The sequence below is a fragment of the Primulina eburnea genome, chromosome 3 (assembly GCF_022965805.1).
Source record: "Primulina eburnea isolate SZY01 chromosome 3, ASM2296580v1, whole genome shotgun sequence".
In the NCBI taxonomy this organism is placed as follows: Eukaryota; Viridiplantae; Streptophyta; class Magnoliopsida; order Lamiales; family Gesneriaceae; genus Primulina; species Primulina eburnea.
Window position 1 is genome coordinate 2,472,943 of NC_133103.1, and position 15,579 is coordinate 2,488,521.

At 37.0% G+C, this 15,579-nt stretch overlaps 3 protein-coding genes across 3 annotated transcripts; 2 read left to right on the forward strand and 1 right to left on the reverse strand.

Annotated features, from left to right (window-relative positions):
- The first annotated feature begins 2,672 nt into the window (after positions 1–2,672).
- LOC140825286 (protein SINE1-like) lies at positions 2,673–5,522 on the forward strand. The gene is made up of 3 exons (XM_073186967.1): positions 2,673–3,016; positions 3,429–4,874; positions 4,953–5,522. The coding sequence occupies exons 2-3, from the start codon at positions 3,558–3,560 to the stop codon at positions 5,436–5,438; spliced, it is 1,803 nt and encodes a 600-aa protein (XP_073043068.1). The 5' UTR covers positions 2,673–3,016; positions 3,429–3,557; the 3' UTR covers positions 5,439–5,522.
- A 436-nt stretch (positions 5,523–5,958) lies between these two features.
- LOC140825287 (T-complex protein 1 subunit theta-like) lies at positions 5,959–12,659 on the reverse strand. The gene is made up of 13 exons (XM_073186968.1): positions 12,278–12,659; positions 11,457–11,719; positions 11,216–11,362; positions 10,974–11,135; positions 10,442–10,519; positions 9,514–9,647; positions 9,095–9,167; positions 8,930–9,007; positions 8,708–8,830; positions 8,445–8,539; positions 7,824–8,033; positions 6,669–6,726; positions 5,959–6,278 (listed from the first exon to the last, which is right to left on the reverse strand). The coding sequence occupies exons 1-13, from the start codon at positions 12,426–12,428 to the stop codon at positions 6,210–6,212; spliced, it is 1,641 nt and encodes a 546-aa protein (XP_073043069.1). The 5' UTR covers positions 12,429–12,659; the 3' UTR covers positions 5,959–6,209.
- A 401-nt stretch (positions 12,660–13,060) lies between these two features.
- On the forward strand, positions 13,061–15,313 carry LOC140825288 (putative H/ACA ribonucleoprotein complex subunit 1-like protein 1). The gene is made up of 4 exons (XM_073186969.1): positions 13,061–13,279; positions 13,379–13,527; positions 13,625–13,740; positions 14,836–15,313. Exons 1-4 carry the CDS (start codon positions 13,132–13,134, stop codon positions 15,002–15,004), a joined length of 582 nt encoding a protein of 193 aa, XP_073043070.1. The 5' UTR covers positions 13,061–13,131; the 3' UTR covers positions 15,005–15,313.
- The last annotated feature ends 266 nt before the right edge of the window (positions 15,314–15,579 follow it).

The window sequence follows — 15,579 nt, forward strand, 5'->3', positions numbered from 1 at the left end:
TCAACGCATTAAACAGAAAAAACGGTCTCCTATTCTGAGCATAATCATCAGAATCTGGGACTTGGGCATGTGACTCAATAAACACATCGCCGTAGACCAGGCCCGCAAGTGCTCCCCCCGATAAGTGGGCCAATCCAATAGATCCGGTTCTCAGAAAAATCTCCACGAGCAATTGCAGGCCCAAACGATCGGTCCGGGTTCATTGATCCACCGCTAAAATATTTGCCCCAACTATGAGCTCAATTGCAATTGGGGCAACTATTCGAATTGAGCCCTTTTTGGGGTATGCTGCTAGGGATTTAATCGAGTCGAGTCGAGTCGAATTTTTGAACGTTTAAGCTTGGTTTGTTTATAATCGAGCCGAGCTCGAACTTTATTTAACTAATATATACATGGCTCACGAGCTTATTCAAACCTTTATCGAACCTAAACAAGTTTAATAAATATGAATTATACATTTAAATTTTCATTAAATTAATTAAAATGTAAATTTTATATTTAAAGAAAAATATAATATTCTTATTAAAATTTGTAAATTTATTATAATAAATTAATAAATTTTTCTATATATTTCATAAATAATATGTAAAATCAATAAATCAAATATCAAAACTATTATATTTTCATCTAAAAGATTACTCATGAACTTACCAACGAGCCGAATACTGTAAAGCTTGAGTTTGGTTTGTTTATGTTAACGAGCCTCATTAAACGAGCTCAAACGAGCTTTTATCGAATCGAGCTTCGAAGAGCTCGCCAACTATTCCTTTCGATTATATCCCTATCTACTGCTGTGGCGTACACTTTGGAATTTCCATTACTAGCCCTCCATGAATGGGAATAGACTGTATCAAATCACATTTGCCAGTCAGATTATAAATAATTTGATTATAGGGTGGGATTCTATGACGGAAGCTTGTCGGAAAGGAATATGTATGTAGAGAGCTTCGCGATGTGGGGTTGGGTGACATAATGGAGAAACTTAGTCATATATACGAGTCGAGAATGGATGGTACAACATTGCATGTCATCCCAGACTCTAGACAGGTGAAATCTGATGAACTGCTGCCCGAGTTTGCTACCTTCAAATAACTGCGGTTGATCCTGTTATGGAGGACGAGGACTTGGGAAGCAGAAGAGAGAATATTCTCGCTCTCTACTGGAAGTGTTCGTGCAAGTCTTTGATCGCTTTTTATATGATACACCTTTCACAAAAAATGGAAGGACGCGAGGTGGGTTGGAAGACCAATGGAAACTACGCACGGTAATACAAGACTGACGGCTCTTTTCCTGCCCTGGTTAACCTCCTTCTAGCAACCAAATCAGAATCTCTCGAGTTCTCTCCAGTGGAGAATGCAATTGGAATGATTGAAACTAGCACATGGGCGTTAAGAAATGAACTTGAAGAGCCACGCAGTTCGGAATTAAGGCGATCAACTCTCACGACTTCACAGCTTACAAAGGATACTTCAAGGCTCGGTCGTGGTTCAAGTGAGTTACATATCCTATTTATGTTTGGCCAGTATCTTATATTTGCAAAACTTTTGCATCAGCTAAATTTTCTCTGTTTTTACCTGATTTAGTTACGTCACAAGTTTTTTCAGATCCAATCCCCGGTTTTAGGGTTTCTCCATACACTGAACTATTTATCACGCTTACAGGTAAACAGTGGAGTCCCGAGTGTAGTGATTCTCGAACTCCTAAAGCTTATGCCAGGGTTGGAGAATGGTACCCTGATATATCCATGAGAATCTCAATACCTGCCTTTGAGCCAATAGAAATTGCATTTTACAGATCCTTCGGGCGGGAGGCTTCTTCCATTTTTGCCTGAGCAATTTTCACTAAAGAAGCGCATTGGTTTACAACCGAATGATTTGCCGAGTTCCAGTCATGAGAAATAAGCTCCATAGCCGACGGAAAAATCAACGCTGCTGATTTGCAATTTGCCATTGCACACCACATCATTCGTATTCTGCCAAATACTTCATAAAAGTGCTGCAATAACTTCCTTTCCATTTTTTTATTAAGACGAATAAAATCGAAATAAATTTTAAATTCATTTTATATCAAGTTATACAATTTCAATAATAATTATAGTTGATTTCGGATATATTCAAAAAATATATAATTTGAAGTCTTTTACTCAAATCTCTCTTTCTCATTCCTCGAGCAATTCAAACACAACCAACGGCGTATTTGAATACATATAAAGATCTTTTTACAGCTTCGATCATTGAACAAACATAACATTTTTAACTTGCGTTGTACAAGTTTTCGTTGCTTTGAAAGTTATGAGGTTATGCATTATTCAAACTCCGTACAAAATGAGATCAAACATTGAATCAGTTCGAATACAAAAAAAAAATCCATAATTTATTAAAACATTTTTAGTATTGATCTATTTAGTGAATTAAAAAAACAGCAGAGGATATACTAAAATTATATTTTTTCTAATCATTTTATAATACTTTCTGCATCCAAATATTATTATTATTTTTTAAGAAAAAAGGTTACTTATTGTCATAAAAAAAACAGTGTTTTCATCCAAAGAAGCGATCAATTTAAGTATACTTCGTATGAATAGTGAGAGTACAAAATAGCCCTCGAAATGATCCAGTCAAAGCACAATTTCATGTTTTGGAAAGTAACAAAATAAGGTAGAAATTGGGAGGAGGATAGAGGGGGGAATATGGAGAAAGATTTGAATGAGACTACCCTTCAATTTTTTTAAAAAGACAAAGGGCTGCTTAAAGTGTGGATAGTCGAAAACAACCATCCAATCGGCAACCAGCTCAAGTTCATTTCTTTCAAGAATTTCAATTTATTGATCTTATTCTGCAGCCAAACTCAGCCATGGGTATTGGTTGATTCGATTAATTTCCAAATTTAATCTGGGAAATATCTACTCGCAACGGTAACAGAGTAATACTGGTTTCTTGGCCCCTCAATCTACCATTGGATTGTTGAAGCTATAACAGGAAGAGAAGAAAACATTGGGTTCCATCTCGGTGCTAAGGTAATCAATTTGTATTCAAGAGTGAGATTTTTTGTTTACTCCTTGTCCTTATATCTTTGATGTCTGTTTTCGTTTCTTGAGCATTTGGTGGTTCAATCTGAGTTTTAGCATTTGAGATTTCATTTCTTGAGCTGAAGAAAAATATGTGAAACTTATTGTTCGGATTTGAAAGTTAAAAAAATAAGGGTAACCATTGTTCTCTTGACTCGATGATGCCTACGCTTTTCTGATTTACTCGGAAAGGATAGAAATTTCTTGAAAATTTCTTATAGATCCCTCTTAATTGTGTGACCGAAAATAAGCCACTTCTTCTTCGTTATGGAGCACTGTAATCTGATATTTATATTCTTGCTTTATCTCTCTCTGATATTGTATTTCTGCTACTTTTGAATGCGGCGATCTGGACATGCAGAACGAGGGTGGTTTTCATTTGTCAAGGTGGTGAGAAGTTGCAAAATTTTAGGGAAAATATCAGAAGCTGATTCCCCTTGGTTGTCTGGCTTTTCAAGTTTTCCATTAAAACTTCCAGAGTTTGGTTAAAATGAATAGAAGTTTAAGTCCAATACTGAGGGAGTTGGAGAATCTTGAGAAGGATGCCGAAAGTAGAAAATTAGCTATGAAAGCGCTGAAATCATATGTAAAAGACTTGGATTCCAAAGCAATACCCATGTTTCTTGCTAAGGTTTCTGAGAGCAAACAAACTGGTGTATCGCCTGGTGAATACACAATTTCGTTATACGAGGTTCTTGCTCGAGTCCATGGGCCAAAAATCATCCCTCAGATAGATAACATTATGAGCACCATTGTCAAGACCTTGTCCTCAAGTGCAGGATCTTTTGCCCTTCATCAGGCTTGCTCCAAGGTGGTTCCAGCTATCGCAAGATATGCAATTGACCCAACAACTGCAGAGGATAAGAAGAGAGACATTATTCACTCTTTATGTAAGCCTCTTTCAGATTGCCTATTGGGTAGCCTAGAGAATCTGTCTTCTGGAGCTGCCCTTTGTCTACAGATGCTTATTGAGTTTGATAATTGGCGATTTGCTTCAAACGAGATGATTAATGAGGTGTGCCAGAGAGTTGCCGGGGCTTTGGAGAAGCATTCACAGACCAATTCCCATATGGCTTTGGTTACGACTTTGGCTAAACACAATAGCCTGATAGTTGAAGCGTATTCAAGTCTTTTTCTGCAGTCTGGAGTACGAATTCTTGACATTGGTTTTGCTGAGGAAAATTCACAAAAACAATTGTCAGCCATACATATGATAAGTTCTTTGATGAGATGTTTGGATCCAAAAAGTATATCATTTGAATTGGAGTTTGTAATCGAAGAGCTCGAAAAGTGCCAATCTGATCGGATGCCTTTTGTTACTGGGGCTGCTTTTGAAGCGGTACAAATAGCAAAGAGGATTTGTGCTGAAAAGGGCTCGAAAATTGGGAGGGTCACACGTTCAATCACCGGTTCAAATTTTGATGGAAGACAAAACACCAAGAGGAGTGTGTGTGGCTCTAGAGTCCAATCACCTCGCACTGTGTCACCGGAGTCACAAACCATTAATTCTTTTGTGGGATATGATTATTTTACTGGATCGCCAATCTCGATGAAACAGGACCCTCGACGCATGAGTGATGATCGCAGAAGTGTAAACCGTAAACTTTGGCGAAGATGTGAGAATGGAGTACTAGATATATCTCTTAACGATGGTATATTCTCCAGTATAACTCGGGAGGTAGACATCCTGAAACCTGATAATGATGAATTTTCCGACAACTGCAGTGGTCATACGGAAAATTTTGCCCATTTTCAACAAGGGACTACTGGACGTGCAGCTGCAAGAAGCACATCGTCCAGTCCTCAGGTAAGTTCTTTTGGTACTTGTGTACTTTCAGTTCCGACTAAATAACCTCATAATACATCTGTCTTTGTTGTGCTTCAGGGATCAAACTCTACTATCAACCTCAATGATGTGAAGATTTTCAGTACCCCAAGAAAGCTCATTCGTTCACTCCAGGATCCAGATAACTTGAACTCGGGCTTCTCTAAGAATCATACTGGAAGGATCAGAAATTTGACTCCAATAACATTTGATCAAGTGGCAGCATCAAAGCTTAATGGCCTTTCTCTTGGCATAAATCCCATGATCAATGGTGAGGAAAATTTGTCCTACAGTGGTGAGCAGTTAATTTGCAGTTTAGAATCAGTTTCCTCAACTGAAGATGTGTATCCTGACACAGATACACAAGTGTCTGTGAATATGATTCCTAGAAATGAAACTCAAATTCAAAATGCCGGTGTGCGTCAAGGCTTCCAATTCTCTGCTCGCAAAATTGTTTGTGGCATTTTACTTGTTATATTTGCAGTAGTTTTTCGTTTGTTGGCAATTGGTGATCTGGCAGAGGGCAACATTCTTGTTCCCACCTAGATTCTTGTTCTGTGACTTGCTTATTTTTACGTGTACTTTGGTTGGAATATTTGATTTCAACACGTTCTCGAGAATACATTTAACAATGGCAATCATAAATTCATTTTTATTTGAACTTGTTTTCTAGGTGCACACTGAGCATTCTAGTGTATTCGTTTAAGTGGTGCATGACCTATGCATGCATATCTCTATCATGGAGATACTTCATAGATACATGCCGAATAAAATATCTGGGTTTAAATAGAGGTGTCCATCAAAAATATATATATAAACCTTATATCAAGGTTGATGGTCATAAAATTTTAACTTCTTGTTTTGTTAAAAATGATAATTAGTAAATATAATTGTAGTAATTCAGGAATGATAAACATAAATGTTACATTTGAATTTGTAACAATACTCATTATGCTTGAATTTTTATCCTTATGACCTTATCAACCAACCTTTCGATTAACATCATAAAACGCTTACGTAATAATTAAGGCACACAGAAATCGGTGCATATTCCGCACAAAGTTGCTAGCCTAGTACAAACGTGATTAACTTTTAATAATTTTCAACGACATTAAAATGGCAGGCGAACGTCCGAATTAGAAAACCGGGGTCACCAAAAACTACTTCTTGGATGTTAAACCAACACTCCTTAACAACATTATCAATCCATATCAAATTCGGACAAAAGAGCGACAAACTTCTCTTTGCTAACTAATCCAGTAAACCGATTTTTATCAAAGTGAACTGTGCCTACAGTCGATTTGTGTCCCCGAGACCTCAATCCTCATCCATTCCTGCAGCCTGCTCTGGCCTCTTTGGACCACCGGCTGGCTTGGCCATTATGATCTGGGGAAGAATAAAACAAAAATTGAATCCTAAGGGAATAAAACAGTCTACACAATAAGGAAACAAAGAAGTTTATGCTAACTATTTGAATCAGTTAGTGCCATTTGTCATTGTTATGAACCATGGCAAGTACAGTTTTCGAGGATTGATTTATTCACCTCTAAAAAGTTTATTGACGTGATTACGTATTGTACATTTGGCACCCCAACAGGATAATGAAAATGCCAATGACTAGCTTAATCATATGACCTACTGTTATTGATAAAGCTCAAAAAGCCAATGACTAGCTTAATCATACGACCTACTGTTATTGATAAAGTTCATAAAGCCGTGAAGAATATCAACGGCCTAGATTGGAAAAAGGTATGACCAGTAACAGAAGTAGGTTACCTGATCTACTCGCAAGACAGTGCAGGCAGCATCAGCAGCATGCTTTAGAGCGAATAATCTGTACAAAAAGAAGAATACTTATATGTCAAACTCTCAACATATAGGCAAGATAGCTAACAATTAGAACATCGACTAGAATATTTTATGAGATCCAGCAGCAAAAAGGTATCAAGCCAACGATTGCAAGAGGAAAAGTTTGGCACACAACTGGCTTAGCAAGCACCAAATGAAGACAGTTTACAATAAGATACATTCAAACAGGCAGATTACGGGATTCTGCAGAGTGGTTGGTTTTTTCACACTCTGCAATTACTACTTCACAACAAGTAACAATGCACACACTCTGGTGCATAAAAACATCAAAGAAAAAACTGGTGCATGAAAACAGTTTTTATTCAAAAAACTGGTGCATAAAAACATCAAAGAAAAAACTGTTTGTTAAAAGTACTCTAAATAATTTTTATTCAAATTAATTTTAGAAAGATAAAATTCACAATAAAATTTGTATATCAATACCACTTTTCTACTAAAAATAAGAACTTCCTCATTGAATATTACTTTTTTATTCACAAATTTTGTATGATAATAATTTAAGATTAAAATTTTTTATTTTTAACTGAGCTTCAGGTTTTTTTAGGTAGAATTTTAATTTAATCAAGTTTTGGATTGTTTTTTGAAGTTTATATTTGAACCCCTAAAGTGTATTTTCATGAGGTGATCTGTCTCTTAGTAAACAGAGAAAGTAGAGATCCTCGATATTAGCCCTTTGCCCCTAGCATCATTTTTAAGATAAATATAAAGGGAGAGATGATTAACAAAATTTAGGCAGCTTATTTATAATAAACATTTCGATGAATAAATTATCAACGATGGTAAAGGCCCAAAGCTAGGTCAAGATTTTTAAAACATTTTTACTGCATTATAAACTGTACCATTTTTCCTCCGAAAACATAATCAGCCCGGAGATGTGGTAGAGTTCAAAGCTTAGGGACAAGGGGACTGACGGGTTTAAAGAAGCCAAGGGGTGGCCAATGGTATGTAGCAACTAGCAAAAAACCAGTTAAACATTTTTCATCAAATAAAACATATTTAAATTAACAAAAAATTAGCCAAATTATACTATCTCGACAGTCGGCACCTGGAAGAATAACTTACTTGGTGATGTAGAGATCCCATACATTCTTTGAAGACATGTCCTTGCAGAGACCTTCTTCCAGATCAATGCCCACTTTTGTGTTACCAGATGCATGTTCGGCATACATTGATGATATGATCTCCATTGCATTGAGCCCAGCATTGTCCGCCAAAGTTTTAGGTACCATTTCAAAACTTTCAGCAAATTTGGAAACTGCATACTGATCCAACCTGGGAAGAAACAGTATAATTTAGTAATCATGATTGAATAAATTAAACACAGTTTGTCCAGTTACAATAACATGGAAATATTTCATAACAGTTCAATTTAAAGAAATCAAAACATGCACTATTAGCAATTTAGAACCACGGGTGACCTCGAAGAGATTTTAAATGAGAACGTATTCATATTTTGTCAAAAACAGATTCAGGTCACAAAAACTGCCGTGTAATAAGTGTACTGATAATGACTCCAATGTAATCTATTAACAAATTTTTATAGTCTGATAAATTTAAACATCATTAGTGTCATGCAAGAAGTTTCACTCAAGGGAAAAGGATAAAATTATACGGAAAAGGGAGAACTTCCTACAACTAATGCTATAGAAGATGTATATAAAAATTAAAAACAACACAAAATACCCAGTTTCTTTGAAAGAAAATTCCTTGAGCCTTTTGGCCAATTCAATTTCAGTAGCTGCAGCTCCAGGAATTATCCTACTATCCCTGCACATAGCCTGTCGGAAAGTATTGACCACCATAAGATCCTTGTTAATGGCATATTCTTGGTCACCAAAAAAAAAAAACAATAATAATAATAATAAATAATTAAGTAATTCACATGTTCAACATTTCATGAGATCGACTAACAAGTAGACACTTTACTCGGTTTAACGGAAAACTACCTTGTATGTATTCACACCATCATCAACAGCCCTTTCAAGGTCATCCAGGATGCTATCAGTGCTACCTCGCAGAACAACAGAGGACACTGAGTTTCCACCTTGTTCATTTTTTACAACGGTGACCTATTAATAAAAATTGAGAAGATCAAGTATCACCAAAGCATAGAGCAAAATTTAGAGTGATTAAGATAATCAAAACTAAGTGATGGTGGATTGTCATACTCTGGCTCCACCTATTTCCTCCACTGAAATGGAATCAACATATCCAAGGTCATCTGAATTAGGCTGACTCAGCTTTAACTGTTTTCACAATAAATAAAAAAATGTCACAGAAGGGAAGTGCTGACATATCAAGCACAATAAGCCAAACAAATATGCCATGCTTACAAGTCCAACAGCGCCAGTGGTGCGACAAAAACGACGAAGCTCAAATTTGGAGCTGATTTTTAACACCATGAGTCTACAAAACAAAGTTCCAGATCTTCCAATTATATACCAGAAATTTCAGTAACAGCGGAGAGGGTTAAAGAAAAATGTGGGCACCGCAATGATGACTACAGACTTGGGCATAGAATAACAATAAATTGAATAATGAAGATTCTTATAGCATGTGTCTTCAATGAAAGATGATGCAGAGGGGACAAAGAACTGAGCGGAAAATGAAGTTCAACTAATTATCATCTCCCAAAATCACATGTTAATACTGAAATTTACTAAAAAATTCCACATCACTGAACAAGAAAACAAAATTATCAAGATTTAAAGGAAATTTCATGGAGTAATACACATGGAGGAAAAGCTTGTACTTATAGCGCTCACAGAAGTGCAAAGCCATTTCCCCAACAGCTGCTCCACTAACAATGACCTTGGCACCAGCATCTGCAACTGCTTTGATGAGTTCCTCAACTTTCGATTCTTCGGTCTTTGAATAATTCTCAAGCTGGAAGAAGTTCAGTCATCAAAAATAAAAATAAATAAACAAATAAACTTTAGTCTTTGCATAAAAACAAAACTTTAACAATGCTCATCATTAATTACAGATTACAGAAGCCTAAAAAAATTATTGCATTCCTTATTAGAGGAGACCGAAAGGCAGAAGTAATTATGTCCAAGATTTCTAAAAATAAAGAAAATATAGAGACCACCAAAGCTCCCTTCAACAGTAAGTTGAATTTTGTTTCAGAAACAATTTTCATATTAAAACCTTTCATCAATGATTTCTGCTGGTCTTTTTGGGAACTCGGTCGATCGAGCTCTATTTCCATAAAGGTACTTATCCAATAATATAATTACTCAAATTAGGTATTCTCTTCATCGACATGAATGCTCAACCATTTTGAGGAACGGGACAAATACTCACTTTCTTCAGCTCACTCGGAAAATTTGATGTTATTGAAATGGAAGCATTTAGGTTCTAATAGTGGAAACAAACTTACGACAATATACATAAACAACAAGGCGCTAAAGATGTATTTTAAGATCCATCACGTGATAAGAAACTAAAACATCAACTTGGTAAAGAGCCCGGCATCTAGAAGGCTCCAGGTAAAGCGAAATAATGCAGTAACTAGGCCACTTACATAGAAACCAGTGGAGGACCTGCTATGACAGAGAAGGAGATTAAACGATGAAACATGACCACTTAAGATTGTTCAATAACCATATAAGGAACAAATATTACCACATCAGTGCATAAAGGTCTGAAAACAGAGTTAAAATCTCACGTATACATACCTGCTCAGCACTATGTATAAGGACAGTTCCTTTTGTTTCCGTAGCTGATGTATCAACACCCCCAACAAAAACAGCAACCTGTGACAGCGAACGATAATAATAATGGATTAGATTCATAATGTGGAAGCATCAATCGTAGCAAGCATACTTAATCGAGATCCGAAAATATAACTGTAATCGAAGGACAAAAACAATATGATACAAGTTGAGGCAGTTTTGTAACTGAGAAGAGTAAGAAAAATAAGAATTGTCATACCAACAAGCTTAAATTCTGCCCAAACCCAAATGATTTACAGCTCCCTCACAACCTCCAAAACATCATAAAAGAAATTTTGTTCCAACTTTTTTCCTTTATTTTTTAGGAAGGAATCTTAGTGTGAGGACGAGCATTACTACCGCCACATAGTTAAAAATAGAAACAAATATTCTGGATAAAAATAAAACAAGCCTTTTGCTTTGTTTGAAGCAAGAAGCAGCAGGAATACACACAACTATCCAATAAAGTAAAGTATATATGTATCATAACAATCACCTTGGCCTTCTCAATTCTCTTAATAGTCCCCACAGCGTCATTCTTCAATACAATACCTCGAACTATAGTGGAATCATGTAGACCTCCACCCAAGAGCTTAGCAACTCGGACGTTATCCACATTGAAATTGGATGGGTTCTTGGGGCAAACCTGAATACAAGCCTAGAAAAAAATGCCTACCAATTAGCATTTTTTTCAAGGTAGATATTAGACCGTATATCAAAAGTACAAAGTTGTTTTACATCAGCAATTAGAGAACACAATTTATCCTCCAGTCCAAATTGTTTGCTGGCAACTGCAGATCGCATTCGTGAAATAACTTCGTCTTTTTCTCTCACATTCATATTCTCCGAACCACTTTCAACCAATTCCTCCAATATCTCGATTGTCTGCAATAATAGGATGCTAAATTACCTTAAATGAAGTAGGCTCTAACTACATTTCATTTTCAATATAGAAAAAAAAACATCTAAAACCTCAAACCTTATTGATAGCCTTTGTGTATCCAATTATAACCTCACTAGGGTGCAGCCCCATCCTAATGAGTTCCTCTGCGTTCTGCAGAAGTTCCCCAGCAAATGAAATAGTCAAATTAGCTCCATCCCCAATTTCTTCTTGCTGTGCTTTTCCAGCAAAAACCAAAATTTTAGCGGCAGGATGCTGAACCTCAAGCTCATTTACTATTGTTGCAGCATCATTGGTGACAAAGAGCTTATCCAAGTGATTGATGACCATCTTATTCATACCTGAACATGAAAAGAAATCATGAGTGCCATGGTTAGATGCTTCCTGAAAATAAAATCGCTAAGTTTCAAACTGAAAATTTAAGATTAGAATACGTCAGAAAGTATTAAGGAGTTCACGTGAGGTAGTTGAAGAAAGAAGCTTCAATTAAGATGAATAAGAATATCTACGAAACTCCTTTCAATGATTTGGAAAATACTTGGATGCTCGGCAGGGAGCAGCTAATGCGTAAGTAATATCGATGGACCCTATATGAAGATGAAGCTAATGTAAATGGCACTGTACTACCATAAAACGACGATGAAAGGCGTCTCGGGAGCACAGCAAAACACAGACAAACTCGTGGTTTAATAAACACACCATAATTAAAGAACCAATATTTCTTTTTCGTACTGCGCTTCTCTACTCCATTTCTTCATAGAACAGCGTACTATGCTCATGAAACCCAGCGAAAATTTGATCGAACCCAATCATCGTTTAACCAGTCGAAAAAAGACCACTACTTGACAAAAACATAAAAGATAAATCTTCGATGAAAAAGGAAGGGTTAAAAAAGAGACCATTGGGGCCGAGGGAAGTGCGAGTGATGGTGGATAGCTGCTTGCAGGCGTCAATATTCTTCAACACCGCCTCGTCCAGACCCGACAGATGCCGGTGCCCCTCGTTCAGCATCGACTGTATTCCGTACGGCTGCATTCCAAACCCAACCATTTCAAACCCCCAAAGGACTCAAACTCAGACCACTTACTTCCCAAAAATCTGAAACGTCACAGGAATTGAATGCCCGAGATCTATTAAACTGCTGCTGTGTGTGTGTGTGTGTGGTTATACAATGGACGCAGGAATGAATTAAAACCCAGAAAGAGTAATAGAAACCCTACTCTCCCTCACAGGCTTCACACCCGTGGATCCTATTGACCCCGACCTCGGATCCAGAATCAAACCGAATCCTGCCTCGTGTTATTCTCTCCCCTTTTACCTAATTAATTAATTAATTACTAATTATGTTTCTCTTCAGTACAAAAAATATTAATTTCAGTACCATGTACAAAAAAAAAAAAAAAAAAAGAGACGGAAATAAATAAGACGATGTGATAAAGTGTAAGTATAATTTTAATAAATTCGTATATTGTAATCTATACTGGACCTATCAGTTTGGGCCCCCGACAGAACGGTCTGGAACCTCTCCTTACTAGCCCAATCACGTAAGCTTGCATTGTCTGAAGGCGTCAGTTTCATTGGGCTCCGATTTTAAAACAAAATGGTTGAGTTGGGTCAAATCCGCGGCCCAATCCGAAAACCCTAAATCCTACTGGAATAACTTGGTCGAAAACGGCTTGCTGGTGATCGCCATTATATTGAATATAACAGTGTGTAAAATACCTACTCTAGTTGCAGATCATTAGTGTGGATCATGAGACCTCCAAGGGGACGCGGCGGAGGAGGCTTCAGGGGTGGAAGAGACGGTGGACGCGGCTCTAGAGGCGGCAGATTTGGAGGCCGTTTCGGTGGTGGAAGTCGCGGCCCTCCTCGCGATGAAGGCCCTCCTTCAGAAGTTGTTGGTCTGTGCTCTGTCTCGACGCACATGTGTCCTCTTTATGAAATTTATTGCTGTAATTTTAGCTGCTATAGTGTTTAATGAATGGTGGGTTTGTGCGTAGAGGTTTCTACATTTGTTCTTGCTTGCGAAGGAGATGCGGTCACGAAGCTTACAAATGAGAAAATACCTTACTTCAATGCACCTATCTACCTTCACAACAAAACACAAATTGGTAAAGTGGATGAAATTTTTGGCCCCATTAATGAATCTGTGAGTACACCTCTTCCAACTGTAAATGCGTTTGGTTTTCGAGCTTATATTGCTTGATATTTTCTTACATCATGTGCTGTTTCCGTTGGTATTGTAGTATTTTTCCATAAAGATGATGGAAGGTATTGTGGCCACGTCGTATTCTGCGGGTGATAAGTTCTTCATAGACCCTGCTAAGCTTTTGCCACTCTCAAGATTTCTACCTCCGCCAAAGTATGACTTTTTCTTTATTTGTTTTATGTCTATAAAATTATTGTAGATTTGGTGTTCTTTAGGAACACGCGGCAGGGAATTTTTCTGTCTTGCTACTGGGCCACTGGCCAAGACCAATTCGTTTTGCTTAATGTGTGGTATACTGAATATGTTGTAAGATAACGATTACTGGCTGATAAGGATTGAGTGAATATGTAGTTGTATGTAATCTAACCTTTGAATGGTGAGAATCCAGTTTTACTTCCATGCAATAAATTATGTTAATGATTATCTGATCTCAGAATTAAACTATCCTCAACTGGGAGATTCATTGCCTTTTATCTAGCAATGAATAAATGGGAAAAAAATATTTAAGGTAAGTTGTCCCTTATCTGTAATTAGAGCCTTCCGAGATGAAAATGCTAATGCTATTTGATACTTGTGATTAAATGTGAATGTGGTTGTCAGGCAGAGTTTGAACCTAGTTTGGTTCTCTGAAAGCTTGTTTGTTATCTTGCTCATGTCTTTCCTTGGACGTCTACATGTTATGTTTATAAATAAACCAACTTTATGGAATGCTTGGTCCTCGGTGACTTTTGTCTTCTTTTCTATATGCTTCCGACTGATCAGTGAATGATCTTATGTCCAGGGCCTTCCCTTGCTCGATTATGTGAACGGAGTTTATGAAATGTTGAATCGGATTTATCTTGGGAACTTTTTTTTAATGTGCTTATTCAAGTAGATTATGTTAATGATCTTTTGTCCTGAGCCTATGCTAGGATTGTTTATCACTTATTTTCAAATGAGTGATTTTCCAACAACACACACCGAGTTTGAGATCATAAAATATTCTACATTTTTATTATGGAATAAGAGTGATTGATCCGGCGGTTCGTTCGTGGTACATGGATCTTGTTTCCTTGATTTCTCGATCAATTTAGTTTATGTACTAACCAACGCCCACTCGTGTGTTTTCCCAAAGAAAAGAATACACACGATTACTTTGCTATAAAAAATATAGCTATAACTGTAGCTCGTAGATTGTTATCTCCATCCAAGATTGGTTGAGTGGTTGGTGTATTCAAAGTGTAACTGGATGCTGTACTATTTTTGCAGGGGACAATCACAAGCAGGTAGAGGCGGTGAACGTGGAGGTGGTGGTGGATTTCGTGGACGACGTGGAGGTGGATTTCGTGGAAGAAGTGCTCCAAGAGGGGGTAGAAGAGGAGGTTTTAGAGGTGGTAGTCGGGGTGGTGGTGGAGGTGGGTTCAGGGGCAGAGGGTGATCGTAGACTGTCTGCTTACCCCAATCTCAGGGTGTTTAGTCTACTCCAACCTCATGCGCACTTGGATGGTATTTGGTTCTGGATGGGCACAAGTGTTTAAAATCCTGGGTCTGATTTTCTATATCAACTGATATGACTCTGCTACTAGATGTATTAATCTATCAGACGAGATTTGATGTCTTTTGATTTGTATCGAGCCAGTTTTTCTTCAACGGTTCTTTTGGGGAGGAAAGAGTTGCATATTCTGTTTGTTAGTTTCTGAAATCCAAAATATTTTTATTTACTTTTATACACTGTCGATATTAATCACGAATATCCCTTAAAAATTTCGTAATTTTGCAGAAAAGTAAAGGTTACATGGCATTATTTGAAAGTTTTAAAAACGAGATTTGGAGATTTTTACACGAGGTCTTTTGTTCGGATATCCCTTGATTTGAAGAAATGTTTTGTTCATCATGCAAAATCATATTTTCTTATACGATATACTCAATTTTTAGAAATTATTGTATTCATACCCTTATGATATAATATTCCTGTCATTGTTATAGTGTACAAGTAATGATGTCAAGAACGAA